The following is a 17,486-nucleotide window of genomic DNA, read 5'->3' on the forward strand; positions in this document are numbered from 1 at the left end:
AAATCTTACGACGCTTCCTGGTATTATTGGAGGCTTTTGGAGGCTTCTGATGTGGAGATACAAATCATTCTCTCACAAAGAATGATTTGGGACATCTGTACGTCCCTCAGATGTCCCAAAGTGCTCACATGTGGCCAAGTCCTCACACAGCAGTCCTTCCTAGTTGCACTCAGAGCAGAAAATGTTCACCCTGATCAGTGAGGCGACTTTAATTTTTGTCTGTTGTTTATATTTTCAAACAATAGGGAGTGGGCACATGGTTAAAAGATGAAGATGAAATAAGGTGGAGCAAAAAATGCTAAAGCTGGTTTCTGATTCAAAGCTGTAATCTAAATGAATAATTTGTTTGTTTGTTTGTTTGATTGTTTTAAAGAATCTGGGAAGCATTTCACCATCTCTGGTCAGAATTGGAAATACTTAAACTAGTTAGATCATAATTGGATCACTTTACTAATCTTTAACATGGTTTGAGATTCATGAAATCTTAAAAAAAAACACACAAAAACTTATCAAAGTTGTCTGAAATTGGGCAGAACAAGTTTGATTTGTCAAAGTGGGACTACCATAGTGACTTTCGAAACTTTTGCTCTGCAGGTTCACTTACATCAATTAAGTTTGCCGTTTGTACTGTTGCAAAGAGAATTAAAGCTGAATTCAAACTATTTAGATCAAGTTTAATAATCTTGATTGGTTGCAAAACCTCATTATTAGCAACAAGTTTCTCCTTTAATAAGAAGCTTGTCTTGCATGGAGTTTAACTTGATAGCGTTTTGGGTAAAGCTGGATGCAAGCTTAAATTCTTGTAATTCCACAAAAAAGTCTCTAATGAATTAAACTAATATTGAACATCACATTAACAAAGTGATCTTTTAATGAAATAGAAATAGATTTAATGGCTAATGTTCAACACCCTTCAAAACTAATTTTTTACAGTGCAGAATCCTTTACAGCTAAAGAAAATCCTGTTTGGTCTTTTCATTCAAGTCAGCGTTTAACACAAGTGCGCCCTCGACAGGGGCGCGTCTTAGAGCAGCTCCACCGTCTGCTCTTTTGAACGCTGTGATTTCACTGAGGACACATCGCATCAGTGTCAGGAGAAACAATGGCCGTCTGGTTGCTCCATCAATCTGCAGCGGTCAGGGCTGCGCTCCCATTGGCGTTGGTTCTCCTGCCTGACAGAGCCCGAAATGAGTTCTTAATCAGCGCTGGGCACTCAGACATTTCCATCTCAAATGTGCAAAATTTTGTACATTTAACTTTGTGAAACCAAAAGAAATCGTTCTGTTATTTTTCAATTTAAAAAAATTACTTTTACTTTTTATATATTTTTATATACAATTTAGCTGATCTACACTTTTTGGGTTCAGTAGAAAGAACATTTTGCATATGTTGGACGGCTTTGCAGCTGAAATTAATTTCCGCTTCCACTGGGCTGCTCATAAAAAGACTTTTTTTTTCCTTGAATCCTGGTTCCTTGCCCCTTACCGGGACTATTGTCTCTATGTGGAGTTTGTAAGCCTGGACAATGAATGTAAATCTCCCCCCTTGGATCCCGCCTCAGCCCACCATCTGCCAGCGCGGGACAAAGTCAGATGTTCTCCCAATTATAAGCGCAGTCTCGGGGAATCCTGTGGACCAGTCTCCAGCCCTGTCGCCTTGTCCCTCAGCACACCTCTCTGTTTATGTGACTGACAGCCACACTTAACCCCAAAACCGTGAAAAATATGCACACGATGACAAATCATGGTAGAAATTCCGGCACTGCGTAATAAAATAAGAGCAGTGTAGGTCGGAAAAGTACTTCATTTTTGGTTTTATAAGTCATTGAGTCAGAAACCTTTGTTTGCTACATGGGCAAAAGAGATTGTATTTATATTATGTCATTACTTGCACAAAATTCATTATTCTATTAAAATTAAAGCAATACTAAAAGAAGACTTATTTAAAGTAAGGATATATTAGACGTGAGCTGAAATCTTCGTCAGGGATCTAATTGGAATGAATAAAAAAATCTGTTCTGAATCTTGATTGAGTATTTCTGTAAATGAATGGTATCTCTTTCTTTGCCCTGACATTTGTTTTTGAAAAGATGAGATATAAAAAGACGTTTTTGAATTCAATTGGCCTCACTTAGACCTCAGGTAGAGATGCAGAAAAATCACTTCATGTAAAAAAAAAAGTTGTGGGTCGAATAACAGTGTGTTTATGTAGGAGTGACTTTGTTTCTTTGGGAGATAAAACCGGATTATGTGCAGCATTAGAAATGTTTAGAAGACAAACCAGGGCCTGACTAGCAGTGACCTAAAGGCCCCAAAATAATGTTGTTGCTTTCCTTTTATTCACATATGTTTCAAACATGTTTAAAAAATATTCTACAGGTAAGTATTCAATTTGTTGGATTTTCCTGTAGAAGATTAATGCAACTGTTTGGAAGATGTGTGACCTCTAACCCATCTGGACATGAACTGATACATAACAGCAAGTACTGGACATGCTTCTTCACTGTTTTTTATGTTTTCAGTGATTATCCATAACTTCTTGAGTCACCTTTCTACAGATGAACGAACTCCAAAGTACTAATGTTGTGTCCAAGACAGTAGAGTATTTTTGCAGTACAAGCTTTATTTTATCTTTCTCTGTAAAAAAACTAAAAAAAAAACTTGCATGTCTTAAAATGGTTCTATTGCTTAGTGAAAACCTTGGATAAAAGAATCAATGTCCAATTCCTTACAACATTTTTCACTTCCTATAAACCTGCTGAAATAGTTTATTAAATATTTGTGTTTCTCCTGTGGGGCCAACGGACTCTGAGCTCTACCAACGCAAACCCGAAGGAAACACTTCTTCAGTGGCAGATGCTCAGTTAGTTTCTTAACATCAAAAGGCACAACATGTTTGATGGACAGACAACAGAGACTGAAATGTACTGTCTTCACTGGCTTTTATCTAGCGCAGTGAATGGCATTTCTATGATGTTGCAAAGTGAAGATCTGAATAAAAATGTTCGCTATATCAGTTTGTAATCCAGCACTAAGCAGTTTGCAAACTAAGAGTGAAAAGGAACTTTGTAGAAAAGGCAAATTACAACAATTTTGTATTTTATTGTAGACAAATCCTAAAAGCCTTTTAAGATGATGTGTACATAACTAATAATCTGTTGTAGTTTGTCTGGGCAGGGTACCAAAATTGTATCGGGTCCTGGGGCACCAACTCCCCTCAATCTGACCCTGAGAATAAAGTTGTTGGATCTGACACCGGAGTTCTGCTCAGTTCTCCGTTTTGGTCCATCCGACCCGACAGAACCCGCTGACTGAATGTGTAGGATTTTTTTCTGACTTCCTAAAGCACGGAGAGACAAGCAAAAACTGGAGAATAGATTAAGCCACAAACGTCTTTTGAATCAATTTCCCCCACTGAGACGATCAGTCTGTGTGTTTTGGAGGCGCTGTGGGTGTGGAGGGGTGAGAGAGGGTGTGGAGGGGGATCAGTGACTGCTGAGCTAAACAATGGGGTATCGTGTGCCGCTCGTCCTCTCCAGCATTCCCCTGCTCCCACGGGACACGCAGAGTCACTTTGTGTGGATGGCGCTGTGACCACGCAGGTCAGGAGGGGGCGTGGCGTGCGCGTGCACGCGCGCGCGGCGATGTGTGTGCAGGGGAGTATGTGGAGACGCAGCAGCTGGTTTCCGTCTCTCCTCTGCGTTGTGCAGAAAACAACAACAGCACTAATGCGACCCACAACGTCACGCATCGATCACAATACATCAGAGTTTTTTTTGTTTGTTTGTTTCTGTTTTCGATGAAGGATGTAGATTCCAACAGGATGAGGGTATGCAATGAAACCAGTCATTTAATAAAATAACCACTTATTATTATTTGATCCCATATTTCAAGAAGGTGCAGTGTGGCACCTTTTAGCTTCATACAGAAATACTTCAGATCTATTAATTAGTGGTTTGTTTGTTTTTTTCCTGGAAAACTTGGATTATAAAATGGTTGTAGTTTAACATCTGCTCATTTCAAACTTTTCCTCTTCACTGGAGACACTTTGAAGTTGATCAGAGAAACACAGGTGTTACATTCAATGTTCTTTTCAGTAATTCAAGGGTGCCAGGAGTTTGTTTATGTGATTGTTGTTGCTTGTTTCCAGATTGCAGAGTTTCATTTAAAATGAATATCATAAATGTTGCTGTTCAAACCTCCTGTTTTCCTTAACGAAGTCTTCCTTGAACAATCTCCCTTTCAAAAAACAAGAAAACAAAGGCGATGCAAACCTAAAAGTACATTCTGTAACAGAACATGAATTTATGTTAAAATTGCTCCTGTTTTTATGAAGAGGAATTAAAACATAAGAACTCTACATAACTTAAACACAGAATGTATATGTGCAACAAAATTAGCAAGTTAGTTATTTCGTTAATTGTATGAAAGCATAGTATTAGTTTCTGAACTATCCAGGATGTTTATCTGTAATACGACCGATATGTTTTATTGCAGAGTGTAAAAGGATAAATTGTATTTAAAGGAAACTTTATAATTTATAACCTGATAAATAAAACTGCTCAATTTTCCTTGAACTATAACTAAAGAACAGGCAACTTCAACATAAACTGGTAGCAGCAGATTGTTTCCACCAAATAATAATAATAATAAAATTGTTAAATCCAGATACATTAAATGTATTCTAATTCGTGCCCTTCACATCAACTCTCTTTATCTGAACCCCAGCGAGACAAATATTTCTATCTGAAAACCAACACAGTTATATGCTGTGTTTAAAACTAAACAGTAAAGGTATTTACGAAATTATTCACTTTTCTATAACAAATTGTATGTCCAAAAATAATAATGCAATATTTTGGAACTGACCCTGTTGCTCTTTGCTTCCCCTTGTTGACAGACTTGTACTTTGGCTCCATCTACTGGTCGTATTGTGAATTGGGATTCCTGAGACTGCAAGCAATCTCAGGAATCTCAGGAACGTTTTGACCATTCTGCACAGTCAAAAAGGTCACTCAGAAAGACGTTATTTGTTGGGTTTGTCATGTAATAATTCACGTGTATGATTTATTGTATAATTTATTGCAATAAATCATACAACTTGGCATTCAAAAGCAGAAACTATTTATTTTAAAAAGGAAAAAGAGACAGGTACCAGCAACCCTCTCGACCCCATTAGGGACAAGGGTGAACAGAAAATGGATGGATGGATGGATGGATGGATGGATGGATGGATGGAGGAAAAAGAGACATTTTATTCAGTAGCAGTTAAGTTAGTTAGTTTGCATGTTCTCTTCTTGCTTATGTTGATTCTCACCAGGTAACCTGGACTAATGGCACAGTCCAAAAATATGAATGTCAGTTTAATTCACTAAGCTTTCTAAATTTTCCAATATGCAAAAAGATATTTTGCATATTTTTTTCCAAAAGAAAAAGACATGCAAAATAAATACAGTATCCAATTCAGCTGAAGCTACACATTTCTTATTCATTTGCAAAAAATAATTTATTTTATTGCCTCTGTTTGAATCATGTTTTTACTCCTTCATTTAAAATGCTTTAAACAGACTGTGCAAACTAAATAAGTACTGCACTCGTTCTGGCGGGAGGTGAATGAGTGCAGGATCAGATCTCCATTATGAAGCAGATCCACACTGGTTTCGTTTTGGTAAATGATGCAGTGGAAATCAAACTCATAGACACCTGGGTGCTCACAAGTCAAAAAGCCGGTCTTGGGGTCATAGCTGTTCTGTCCATTGTAGATGACATCATGGAAGGCAGTGGGGGTCACCAGCTTTGGGGAAGTTGTTACCAAGGCGCACAGAGAAAGCTACATGCTCTGCTGCGCCTGAAGGTCCAGGAGGTACAGGGGGTTCTGGCAGACCGCGCGGCCCTGCGGGTCCTTTAAGTACAAATACATGAGTAACATTATAATTAAGATCATCCATGGGCTTTCAAGACAATATACTGTCAGTAATGATGACCATGTAAGGAAGTGGAAAATTTACCTGGTGGACCTGGTGGACCTTGAACTCCTTGTCGACTATCTGGACCTTGAGCTGTAGAAAATATATCAAATCAATATACTTACTATAAAAGCTGTGTGCATTTGTGCAGAATATCAAAGAATATCAAATTGTGAACATACCACCCTCCTGCCAGGGACTGAGGTCAAATGCAGGGATGGCGTCACACTGGGTGTAGCCAGAGGCTCGAGGTCGGTACCGGAAAGGTTTCTCAGGAACTTCAGTGATCCCAGTGTTGTCACAGATGATTCTGGCAAGAGATGTGGACTGTACAGATCCAGCAGTGTTCGGGCCAAGTCAGTGTTGCTGAGAACCTCAGCGAACTCACTTTGAGTCCTTGGCTGTGATAGGCCACAAAACGTTCACCATCTGTTGTAGCCTAAACCAAGAAGACACAGTCTAAGATGATGTATGAACAGAGTTATTTGTTGCCAAGATACAGTTGGACTCTTCTCTCATGTAAAGGAGAAATGGAGACGAAGAAAACAAGTGCTGTCATCCGGATGTCATAAAGGGGAGAATAAGTGTACTTTATGTTCTTACAGAGGGAATAAGGTGATTGTTAACTCTCAAGTCACGAGTCCAGCCTTTAGGCGAACTGATGCCATCTTCATACTCAGCAGGCAGCCAGCGGAGGAACGGGATGTTGGAGGCACCCCAGCGAGGGTTTTTACTATAAGTGACAACAATAAAACTCAAGTGTTTCTTCATTCCGTTGCATCTGATTTCGGGAATATATTGTCTTAGTTCCTCCTCTGCATCCTTGTAGAACAAGTTCATTGCTAAAAATTCATTAACAACGCCCACACACACACAAACCGAGCAGACACAGTAGAATGACACGGTGATAAATGTCCCGTTTGTTCAGATAAGACGTGACCGAGCAGAAGCTTCTGGAATGCAACACAACGAGATGTCTTTTAGATGCGTCTTTGTTTTCTCAGGGAATGACTTACGCCTCCTATTTGTGGATTAAAACTTTTATGCTGGACAGCAACTTTAAAAATAAAAAATATAAAAACAGGCTGACACTTTGAATGTCTTTCTCTCTCTGTCCAAGCAAGGCAAAGCGTTGCTCGAATAAATTCTAATCTTATTAGTTTTTTTCGAATAAAATACATTTTATACATTTTAATCAAAAATAAATTACACAATGTTTTGGGTTCTTAAAAGAGATTGTAGTCAACTATTTGCTTGGGCCAGCAGTAAGAAACCGCACTTTTGTCCAATTATGGGATCTTGCGCTTGTACACAAGCGCATGATCCCATGTAGCCATCTTCTCAGCAATCACTTGATATATTTGTTCATTGTTGCCCTGTCCAGTTGAACTGTTGATTTGCAGTTCACCATTTCAGCAACAATAGTCTTGTCACAGTTTGATTGATATGTTGTTGTTCAGGGAGGAGTCCACAGGCCAATCAGTGAATTCAATCTGCTGTCGGTCAAGTTGTTTGTGCATAATACCAGGCTTATACCAACCACCAGCTAGGAGGTTACAAAAAACAGGGAGGAACCACATAGGATCTACAAATGGAGATGAATCTGGCTGACTGGGGAGGAACCGGTCTGTGGAGAAGGAACTAAAAAGAATCAGTTTGAACAACTAAGACAGACCCAAAATTACACCTCTTTCTTAAGGTCTCATTCATTAATTGTTTGATCCTCCACCTGTTTCAGTCTGTTTTTACTAAGAATCATATGCAGACAGTTTAACTACACAAATAACACTTTTAACCACACCGATGAATGATCATAAGACAGATGCTACCAGGCTGCACCTCTTGAGGAAGTACAGTCTCTCTTTTTCACACCAGTGTCTCTGTGAAAGAACCACCTCGCTTCCTGAGATATGGTGATTCCTAGGAACTGGAAGTGATCCATAGTAATCCATAGTTTTGGGGATCCTGAAGGGAGCCAGTGAGAGAGGTGTTCTCCGGATGTCCACTGTCAGAACCTTTGACTCCAGATGATTTTGACCACACCAGTGGACCAGTCCACTCACCTCCAGTCTGTATAACTCTTCACTCTCATCACAGTCAGAATTCAATGGGAAACAAATAAGTCGCATTGACCTCCATTTGTACTGGGACAGCTACAGTGACCCTAGGCCTTTGATAAAGTTTGGAGTTTACCGTGAAAGTCAAACTGTCTGGAGAAAGGTGTAATCTCTGGAGAATCATCTATATTGACAGTCAGTCCAGTTATGTGTAATTGCAAACAGATTCAGAAATTATTCAATGACAAGTTAATAAAGTAATCCATCAGTTTACATCAATCATCTTTTTAAATTTCTCTTCTCTGAAATTTCCAATTTGACCTGGAAATAATTTTATGTTGTTCTTTGTCATACTTAGTATGACTGAACAGTAATATTAATCAAGTGTTTCAGCTCCAGTCTTGTCTTAATATGGACCCAGTGTTAAATGTAAAAAACCAAATGGTTTTCTGTATAAAACATCAGTCACGTCCATGTTCATGGAATATTTCATCCGTTCATTCAGAAACAATGTATTCAGCTCTATAAGGCAGCTGTCCTGAGCTTTGTTGTGGATCACTTCAAATCTCTCCTAAATAAACGAGGTACACATGATGTAGAAGCACATTTTAATCACTTGTTTCTGTTACAATTTAGTGCATTCTTTATTCACAACAGAAAAGTACACCAGTTCATTATTAATCCTTTCTTAATAATTGTCACACAGGTTCAAAGTATAATCAAGAATAGTGAGGAGGGAAAAATAGACTCATTTATCACTTCAGTTTCACTCAATTTTTTACTTCTTAATTTTAAGTGCTTTAAATGGAAAGTGCAAATTGGACAAGTATCTACTAATCGGTGAACAGCAGATGACCAGAGAGGAAGCTGTCACTGGTCAGTCCGTTGCCGCCACTGTTAGCCACCAGCCACACCCTGTCTCCCTTCGCAAGCTTGATGAAGGTACTGCCACTGGCTGTGATGTAGCCGCTCTGGCGGGTGGTGAATGAGTGCAGAACCAGGGCCCCATTGCGGATCAGATCCAAGCTGCCTTCACTGTTGTAGATGGTGCAGTGGAACTCAAACTCATAGACGCCTGGGTGCTCACAGGTGAAAAAGCCGGTCTTGGGGTCATAGCTGTTCTGTCCGTTGTAGATGACATCATGGAAGGCAATGGGGCTACCAGGATTGGGGTAGTTGTTACCAAGGCGCACAGAGAAAGCTACATGCTCTGCTGCGCCTGAAGGTCCGGGAGGTCCAGGTGGTCCTGGGAGACCTCTTGGTCCTGTACACAAAATTATATGAACAGTGTTACATGCAAGAACATTGAATTTAAAGTTTTGCAAAATGCTACTTGTTCTACATCAGTTACATAGTCTTTCATTACTGAAAGACATTTTAGTACCTGGTGGTCCAGGGGGTCCAGCTTGACCTTTTGAGAGAAGAAAAAAGTTTTAGGAGGGGGGTTTCTTGAAATAACTGCAATGTGAATGTCTAATTAATAATTAAAAAATGTAAATAAACTACCACTATGTTGACCTAACTACTCATTTGTGAAAGGATAAAAAGTTTATATATACCTGAAGCTCCTGAATCCCCATCAGATTATTATTGGAGAGAGAATAAAGAGACATGGAAGTAAAAGTTAGTCACACAAGCGCTAAACTTGAGATGTGAACATTAAAAGGCTGTGTCGTTAAGTGACATAGCACCAATAGTAATTTATATCAAAGGAAATGAACAATTTACCTGTTGGTGGTTGTGGCTTTTCTGGACCTTCAGCTAAAAGAAAGAAATCCATATTTGGTATCGTATGTGAACATTTTCATTAACACTTGTTGATGGAACATAAAAATGTGAACATACCACCCTCTTTCCATGGACTGAGATCAAATGCAGGGATGGCGTTACACCGGGTGTATCCAGAGCCTCGAGGTCGGTACTGGAAAGGTTTCTCAGGAACTTCAGTGATCCCAGTGTTGTCACAGATGATTCTGGCAAGAGACGTGTCCCTAAGTGCCAGCCTCTGAGCCTCCGTGAAGACACCTTTGTTCTCCCACCAAAACCTAAAACAAGACATATTCTTAAAATTTAGGTTCTGCGAATGAAAAACATCAGCAATGCAAAGATTGTTAGATCATTTAATGTTTCATAATTGTCTGTATTCTCACCTGTCTCCCTCACGGATTTTCTGGAACTGAGTGGAAATCAGGCAGGCAAACAGAGGTCCCACTCTTCCTCCACGGACAAATGGCTCAGCCACTCCTGCCAGCCATGGATCAATGTTGCTAGGTGTACCGTACAGATCCAGCAGGTTTTTGGCCAAGACAGTGTTGTTGAGAACCTGAGCTAACTCATTTAGATTCCTTGGCTGTGACAGGCCACAAAACTCTCGCCATCTGTTGTAGCCTAAACCAAGAAGACACAGTCTAAGATGACGTATGAACTGTAGAAACTACTAACGTCTGGCACATTTAAGAGAGGAATTACAAAAACAAACATTAATATTTAATAAATACCAGGGAGTCCATGGTCTCTTCCTCTCTGCAGGTTAAGAGATCCGAGATCCAGAGCCAGGGCTACAGAGAAGTTAAACAGCCTGTCCCTCAGCTCGTCAGTCAGCATGCGGTCCTGAGTGTTCAGCTTGGCCGGACGACCAATCAACCCTCTCAAGATTGGGTCCAATCCACCTAAAGAGACAATAGAAACATTTAAATGTGATCATCGAGTTCATTTGCTTTCTTTGGGAGTGATTAAGAGTTTCGATTTGTACCTTCAAAGACGATCCTCCAAGGGGCAAACATGGTTCTGTGAATCAGCTGGGTGGGGTATTTTGGATGATCCTGGTAATTCTCATCAAGACGGAAAATGAAGGGCTGAACCATCAGATGAGCGAATCGGTAGGCAGCTGTGGCAAACACGTTGGCAATGCTGGGATCAATCTTTTCATCATAACCAGGATATGTGGACAACTTCTTTGATATGGCCTCCGGTCCAACAATGTGAAGGAGATAGTCCCTGTAAGTGATAACCTTTGACGGAAAAGAGATAAATATTAAATCCAAAGATATTCCACTCAGTAGCTGTGGAATTTGTTTCCACATCAACTTTTTCAAGTTGTGCTCCTCTTCCTGTCTCTTACCTGCATGTATCCTCCCATAATCTTGCGGGCTTCCTGGTAGAGTCTCTCTCCGTTCCACGTTGGGTTGAGCTGAGCAAGAGCACGGGCCAAGCGATTGTGCTCTCTCATCATCAGAGTGTGCAAAGAAGCCAGTCCGATGTTTTCGTTGGAACGGTCGTCGCCTAAAAAGTCACATTAAACCAAATAACCTGATGACAATAATTTCCAGACCAAACAAGCTATGAACATGCTATTACAGATAGAAATAAGTTGCCTATTTTTAGAGAGACTCACCAGCAAAGAAGCACAGCACTTCCTCAGCACTGTTATCACTGGTCATGCGTTGCCTTGTGGCACACATGTTGGCCGCCATGGTGGTGAATGGCAGGAGGTCACGGCCGTTGTCTTTATGGTCTCTATTCACCTTCAACAATCCTTGCTCATTAGTAAGGTTTCGGAGATTGCGAGCTTTGACGTCATCAGAACCATAGACCTGGCCCACATCAATGAAGGCCGTCAGAGTGTTCATCTGCTGGCGGACAGTGGATGATCCAAAGATGTATCCAGTTTTACCAGAACCACAAGCTGGCGCAGAGCGGGAGAATGGCATGCACTTTTCAGAGTGACTCCGAATGCGAGAGTCATTTGAGGGAAACTGTTTAGAGGACAGGAGACATTTAGACTTTATGGTTTCAAATGTGTTTTTATCTTTTGTCAATGTAATGCTGTAATGTTTTAACACAGACCTCTATGGGGAAGCATGGTTCTGTGTTGCCACAGGTCTTTTCACAATCAATGCCATCATTAAATGACATGATGGAGGGAGAGTGAGGGGTGAAAGTGAGGTCATGGTCTGTCCACTGGCCAAAGATTGTCACCAGGTGGGTGTAGAGGGGGTCATTGATCACTTCAGACTTATATGACAAAATATTGTTGGACACTTGTCTCACCTAAGGGAGAAATGGAGACAAAGAAAACAAGTGCTGTCATTTGGATGTCATAAAGGGGAGAATAAGATGTACTCTATGTGCTTACTAAGGGAAGAAGGTAATTGTTGACTTTCAAGTCACGAGTCCAGCCTTTAGGAGAACTGATGCGATCTTCATACTCAGCAGGCAGCCAGCGGAGGAATGGGATGTTGGAGGCACCCCAGCGAGGGTTTTTACTATAAGTGACAACAATAAAACCCAAGTTTGATACTCCCATAGTTTTGAAATGTTACAAATTATTTTGAATGATATTTGCTGCTGTTGTACTTTTGGTTAATATCTAAATTTTAGTTCTGGCCATCGGTGACATTAAGTAAACAACTGCTGATGAATATTTCCCTTACATGTTGTTGCAGACGCTGTTTGCTGTGCGATAGTTGTTGAGATTGGGAAGATCCTGGCAGTGAATATTTCTGACTTGAGCAGCGCAGCCTGTCAGTCTGGCGATCACGTTCAGATCACCCTCAGAGATAAGATCTAAATAAAGCATAAGGAAAGCAAATCTTAGCTGTGTGATGCCAATCCATGCAAGCAAGCCTTAAAGAGATAAATTCAGATTCATACCTGTGGCATTGATGGAGCGTTTGTGACGTTTGGACAGGTAGTGGTCAATCACGTGCAGAGTGTTGGCCATGTAGTCTGCAGCACGTACCGCCTCTCTGGATGGTCCATTGGGCTGCTTCAGGAGTCTCAGGATGTCTGCAGGGCTTGCTGCATTTCTCCTCACCCGGTCAAGGCTCCTGTGTTGTTTAAATAGTTCAGGTATTTATTCACATATTTCTTGATGATTATTCAGTTCAATGTTAATCAGCAAAAGAAAAGAAGAGGAGCAGGGTTTTACACTCACACTTGACGGGAGTATGTATAGGCTCCATCCACATTGTTTTTAGCCTTATTCACACATTTTTCGATGAAACTGTAGCTCAAATGGCGTTCTGAATGCAAACAGAATCAGTTTCCTTAGTTTCTTTTTTGAACTAATTATGGAATAGAAAATTATTTTATTGTCCCAAAATTACAAAATCCAGTTATATTGGTTATGTCATATATTTAAAAGGATGTTTTCCTTTGAACCAAAAAAATTTATATTCTAATATAGTAATAATAGTAATAAATCTGTTTTAAATTCTTTGTAAGACATTAGAAGAAGAAAACTACTCACTGGCATCCACTTGGCATTGCAAGGCAAGGGTTAGACCAACAGCCAATAGGCAGACAAACTTATTCATATCTAAAGAAAAAAGAAATATTCTCATCACATTGCATATTGGAGTGAAAACATATTTTTAAATTTTCTAAGTAAAAAACATGTATATTTTCCACATTTCTCATAAAATTGGCTTATAAATATTAAGAATGAATAATATCACCTGTTCTGAATCTGGGCTTCAACTCCACAGTTGTCTGTCTGCATCCACGTTGGACTTCCAGCAGTGCAAGAAGCCACTGATGTTTACAGTCAATATCTTTCTTTTTATATCCTGTGGGCGTGTCGTTTCAAGCAGCATTTCATGCTGGTAATCTTGCCAAGACTTAGACAAAAAATTAATTTAGTCTTTCCTTCTTCCTGGTTTTCAGCATCCCTCCTTCAAAACTTCAGCATTTAGTAAATGCATACCTGTCAACACATATACTTTTCTCTTTCGTTTTGTTTGTTATTTTTTTTGTTTTTTTGTTTTTGCAGTTTAAAAGATTCCATCAGCATACATTTGTATGTACCAGCAAACAGTCTTTGAAGATGCAAGAGCAAAATAAGTTCTGGAGAATCTGATGTGGATCTGGTTCTTTTTTCTGTTCATCCAGTTTATCCTAAAGAGAATGTTAAACTGCAGATACGCAAAGTTACACCGTCACTTTGCATATCTGCAGAAAATGACTTGTTGGTTTCCAGAAATCAGTAGCGTTACAGTGTGGTACACCTCAGACAGGTCACCTGTCCATCCAGATCATTTTAGTGTCTGACTATTCTTTTTTTCACTTTTTGTCCCTGTACAAATGGCTGCAGTGAATAAAGTGGTAGTTAAACAGGTAGATTAAAAGATGGAATGGTTGAAAAGCAACTTCTTGGTGACAAAACATTCTCTCAAGATCTTGTGTTGTTTTTGTTTTTCCTGGGTTTGTATTTTTGGTCATTTGTTGTTCATGTTTTGCTTTAGTTATTCTTTTTCTCTTTCCTTGTTTTGAATAGATCAGCCTCAATTTGTCTTTCTTAGTTTGTGTTTATTTCTCATGTTTAGTTATTCTTCATTCTTGTTAGATTTATGTTCTGTCTGTTCTCCAGTTTGCTTACTCTGTACCAGCTATCTCTCTCTCCCTCTGGCTGCCTTCTGCTCTCTCCTCACATCTGCACCCAGTCCCTGTCCATTGTTCTAATAATCAAGCTCCCAGTATGCTTTTTTCCACCCAATCCTTGCTGGTTTCCTCACTTCTTGGCTCCTTGTATGCTCCCCCTGTTTTTTTGTTTGTTTGTTTTTGTAAGTTGGTTTGAATTCTATGTAAAAACTTATAGCATCATTCATATTCTGTTTTTTGTCTTGCACTGTGGTGCAATTTATTTCACACACCTGATGACACATTGTTGGTTTTGAACCAGGTGCAGTAGTTTGAAATTCCATGTTGCGTGACAAATACTTCCTGAAATTGTAAGATGAACAGAAAAAGAAAAACACATTTTCCATCCTCTTCTGATTTCAGTAAAGGAAGTATGAATCTTGCCTGCATTTGTGCAAAAGGAGAAGAGAGACAAAATGTATTTTTAGCGTCATATTCAAAATAACATTAAGCCGAAACGTCACAGGTGAAATCGAACATTTACAAATGTAGATCCCACAGGATCTTAGCTTAGTCATTCTTTGACCTATGGGTCTTCAGTTTATATTTTTCATATAATTTCTGTACACTATACAAGCCATTTGGTTATGGTGTTCCGTGTATTTCCTTCCTGCTGGTAGCTTACACCCTGCTGTGAGATGCTGGATTGTTTCATGGTAGTTCTCTGCATAGCCTGCACCAAGGTCTTTCCTGGTAGATCAGATCTCCAATGTCCACAAGTTATCTGCATTTTATTGCTTATGTTAAAATTTCTGTCTTTCTTGCATTACAACATTTGTGTATTTGTCATAAAGTGAGGTGGTGAGGCAGACGTGGTGGACCCAGGTCAAAATGAAAGAAATGATGATTTAATGATGATCAACACAGAACACAGAGACGTCAACCTCTTGGTGAAGTCAAAGGACAGAGAAGTCCAGGCAGCACAGGTGAGCATGTAGGCAAGGAAACTCATCACTGACAACGAAGCAACAACTCTGACATGAGCGAGACAGGAGAGCCACAACAAGGATCCAAGGAAGAGCAGGGAACACAGGAGGGATTAAATACTCAAGGAAGGTAATCAGGGGAAACGAGGGACAGCTGGGAACAATCAAGGTGTAGGCTGGAAAACACGGCAACTGAACATAGAAACCTATATAAAAACACACACACAAAAAACAAATCCTCACAGTATTTATTTTTTCAAAACCAAACCTACTAAAAAACTTTAGGTTTTGCCATGCATCCAGTTTACACTATTTTTACAGTATACATGATTTCAACTGACAATTATATCCAGAGTAATGTAACAATTTAGGTGTAAGCTTCTATAGCTCCTGGCAAGCAAATACCATTATACAATGAGTTACTGACGGGAAAAAGATCCTCATTCTTTATGATAAGTCAGCGGAACAAAGAAAAACAGCTCAATCATTATTCTTCTGCTGTATTTTCCACTCATACTCATCATAGTCTGTGGGAATCAACTTCTAATTAGTGAGGCCATTTTTCAAAATTAATTGTAGCATTTAAAGTTCTACTGCTAGGGATGAAGATGGAAAAGGAAACAAATTATTTCTTCTCTAACATAGAGATGAAAGAGAGGTTTTCCTCAGAGTTAAAGTTAGAGTTGATGAGAGTTCATGGGTTGGGCCAACTTGTATTTATTTAGAGAGGAATGAGCTTTACAATGAAATGATTTCCAAAAAGATAAGTCATTTCAGAGTAACCCATAAAAAATGAGGAAAACAGAGGAATGAGGAAACAGATTAGCTTTTGTAAGTTGTATAAGTTTTGCTCTCATATGAAAAACATGCATAAAAACATAATCTTAAGGAGGACTATCAATAAACTGCAAATAGACTAACACAGAGCACCTTTAAATTAAGACTGAAAACCCACGTGTTTATAGTTGCTTTTGAAACATAATCAATGAAACATTCATCAATAATTTAATGTGTAACAATGGAACTTGACAAAATGCAATGTTTCACTTGTTAACTGTCTTCTATGAGTGCATTTTTGTGTTTTTAAGATGTAAAGCAGTTTGAAATGCCATGTTGTTGGAAGGTGCGTTACAAATAAATTTTAATTTGATTTGCTTCGATACAAATGTTGCATTCCCCATGTCAAGCCTCCAGACAATGTTTAAGGCTTCTTCCCTGGGCATTTCTATGATCATGTAGGACGGTCATAAGTGGAAACACAATCTGTCGTTATCACTTCTTTCCCTCTATCATCTTAAAGTCGGTTCTCATGATCTTGCAGGTCAAAGTAAACTTGTATCAAGTGAAAGAGAAACTCCAATCTGAAACATGAGCAGGGTGTATTTATTTCACCTTAAGTATAAAATCTCCCTTTATCTTTAACACACAGGGCTCATGCTGCTATTGGCATTCACTGTAAGACCTCGTGTGTGACTAAAGTCAGGGATTAACAAGATCTGAAGAAGGAAATATCTTTAAACATTGAGACTGTGTTGGCTAATCACAGGCTGACTAGTTTGTCAAGTGAGTTCATAAATAGTCACTGGTTCATTTAAAGAATAAGAAACTTCGTTCTATGGAAAACAGTGGAAAATAATTGTTTGAAATTATGCATTCAATACGGTTAAGAAAAATATAGTTTTAAATAAGCTTTAGGTTGCATAGAATTAATAAGAATATTGTCAAGCCAGTAAGCAATTAAGATTTATTTACATAGAGCATTTTTCCCAGATACAAATTATGGAATATCTTACACTAGTCAGTATAGCATGATAACAAAGTAATTAAAATAATGAATGCATATAATTATTAAAACCACAAAGATAAAACAAAACATATAAAACACTGAATAATTGGTCTTGAAAAAAATTAAAATGGCATACATGAATATTCTGTAAAAAGAAATTAAACTGCACAAAGCATTAAAAAAGATAGTCAAATTTGAAGATTAAACACACTGTTATTGTCAAAATTATGTAGCTGAAAATAAAAAACAGGAAGTAATTTAATAAAATTCAAACAAAAAACTGAAAATTATTGCAAATAATGCAGGTCTTTAGTTTTTCTCCACAAGGTGCT

The 17,486-nt window shown here is 38.9% G+C and overlaps 1 protein-coding gene across 1 annotated transcript; it reads right to left on the reverse strand.

Moving 5' to 3' along the window:
* Nucleotides 1-8,616: 8,616 nt before the first annotated feature.
* On the reverse strand, nucleotides 8,617-13,564 carry LOC122828331 (eosinophil peroxidase-like). Its single transcript, XM_044111789.1, has 17 exons — nucleotides 13,482-13,564; nucleotides 13,274-13,342; nucleotides 12,959-13,046; nucleotides 12,676-12,851; nucleotides 12,456-12,588; nucleotides 12,158-12,287; nucleotides 11,869-12,072; nucleotides 11,417-11,777; nucleotides 11,144-11,304; nucleotides 10,775-11,033; nucleotides 10,521-10,691; nucleotides 10,173-10,410; nucleotides 9,868-10,067; nucleotides 9,751-9,783; nucleotides 9,582-9,590; nucleotides 9,407-9,433; nucleotides 8,617-9,286 (listed from the first exon to the last, which is right to left on the reverse strand). The coding sequence occupies exons 2-17, from the start codon at nucleotides 13,338-13,340 to the stop codon at nucleotides 8,856-8,858; spliced, it is 2,688 nt and encodes an 895-aa protein (XP_043967724.1). The 5' UTR covers nucleotides 13,341-13,342; nucleotides 13,482-13,564; the 3' UTR covers nucleotides 8,617-8,855.
* Nucleotides 13,565-17,486: the final 3,922 nt, after the last annotated feature.

Source organism: Gambusia affinis, linkage group LG03 (assembly GCF_019740435.1).
Source record: "Gambusia affinis linkage group LG03, SWU_Gaff_1.0, whole genome shotgun sequence".
NCBI lineage: Eukaryota > Metazoa > Chordata > Actinopteri > Cyprinodontiformes > Poeciliidae > Gambusia > Gambusia affinis.

Excerpts from the sequence above, each read along its gene's own strand:
- LOC122828331 (XM_044111789.1), bottom strand. The coding sequence starts at position 13,340 with ATGAATAAGTTTGTCTGCCTATTGGCTGTTGGTCTAACCCTTGCCTTG. Across the intron at positions 12,852-12,958 it reads TATACATACTCCCGTCAAGT|GAGCCTTGACCGGGTGAGGA; the intron begins GTGAGTGTAAAA and ends TAAACAACACAG. Across the intron at positions 11,778-11,868 it reads AACCATGCTTCCCCATAGAG|TTTCCCTCAAATGACTCTCG; the intron begins GTCTGTGTTAAA and ends TCCTCTAAACAG.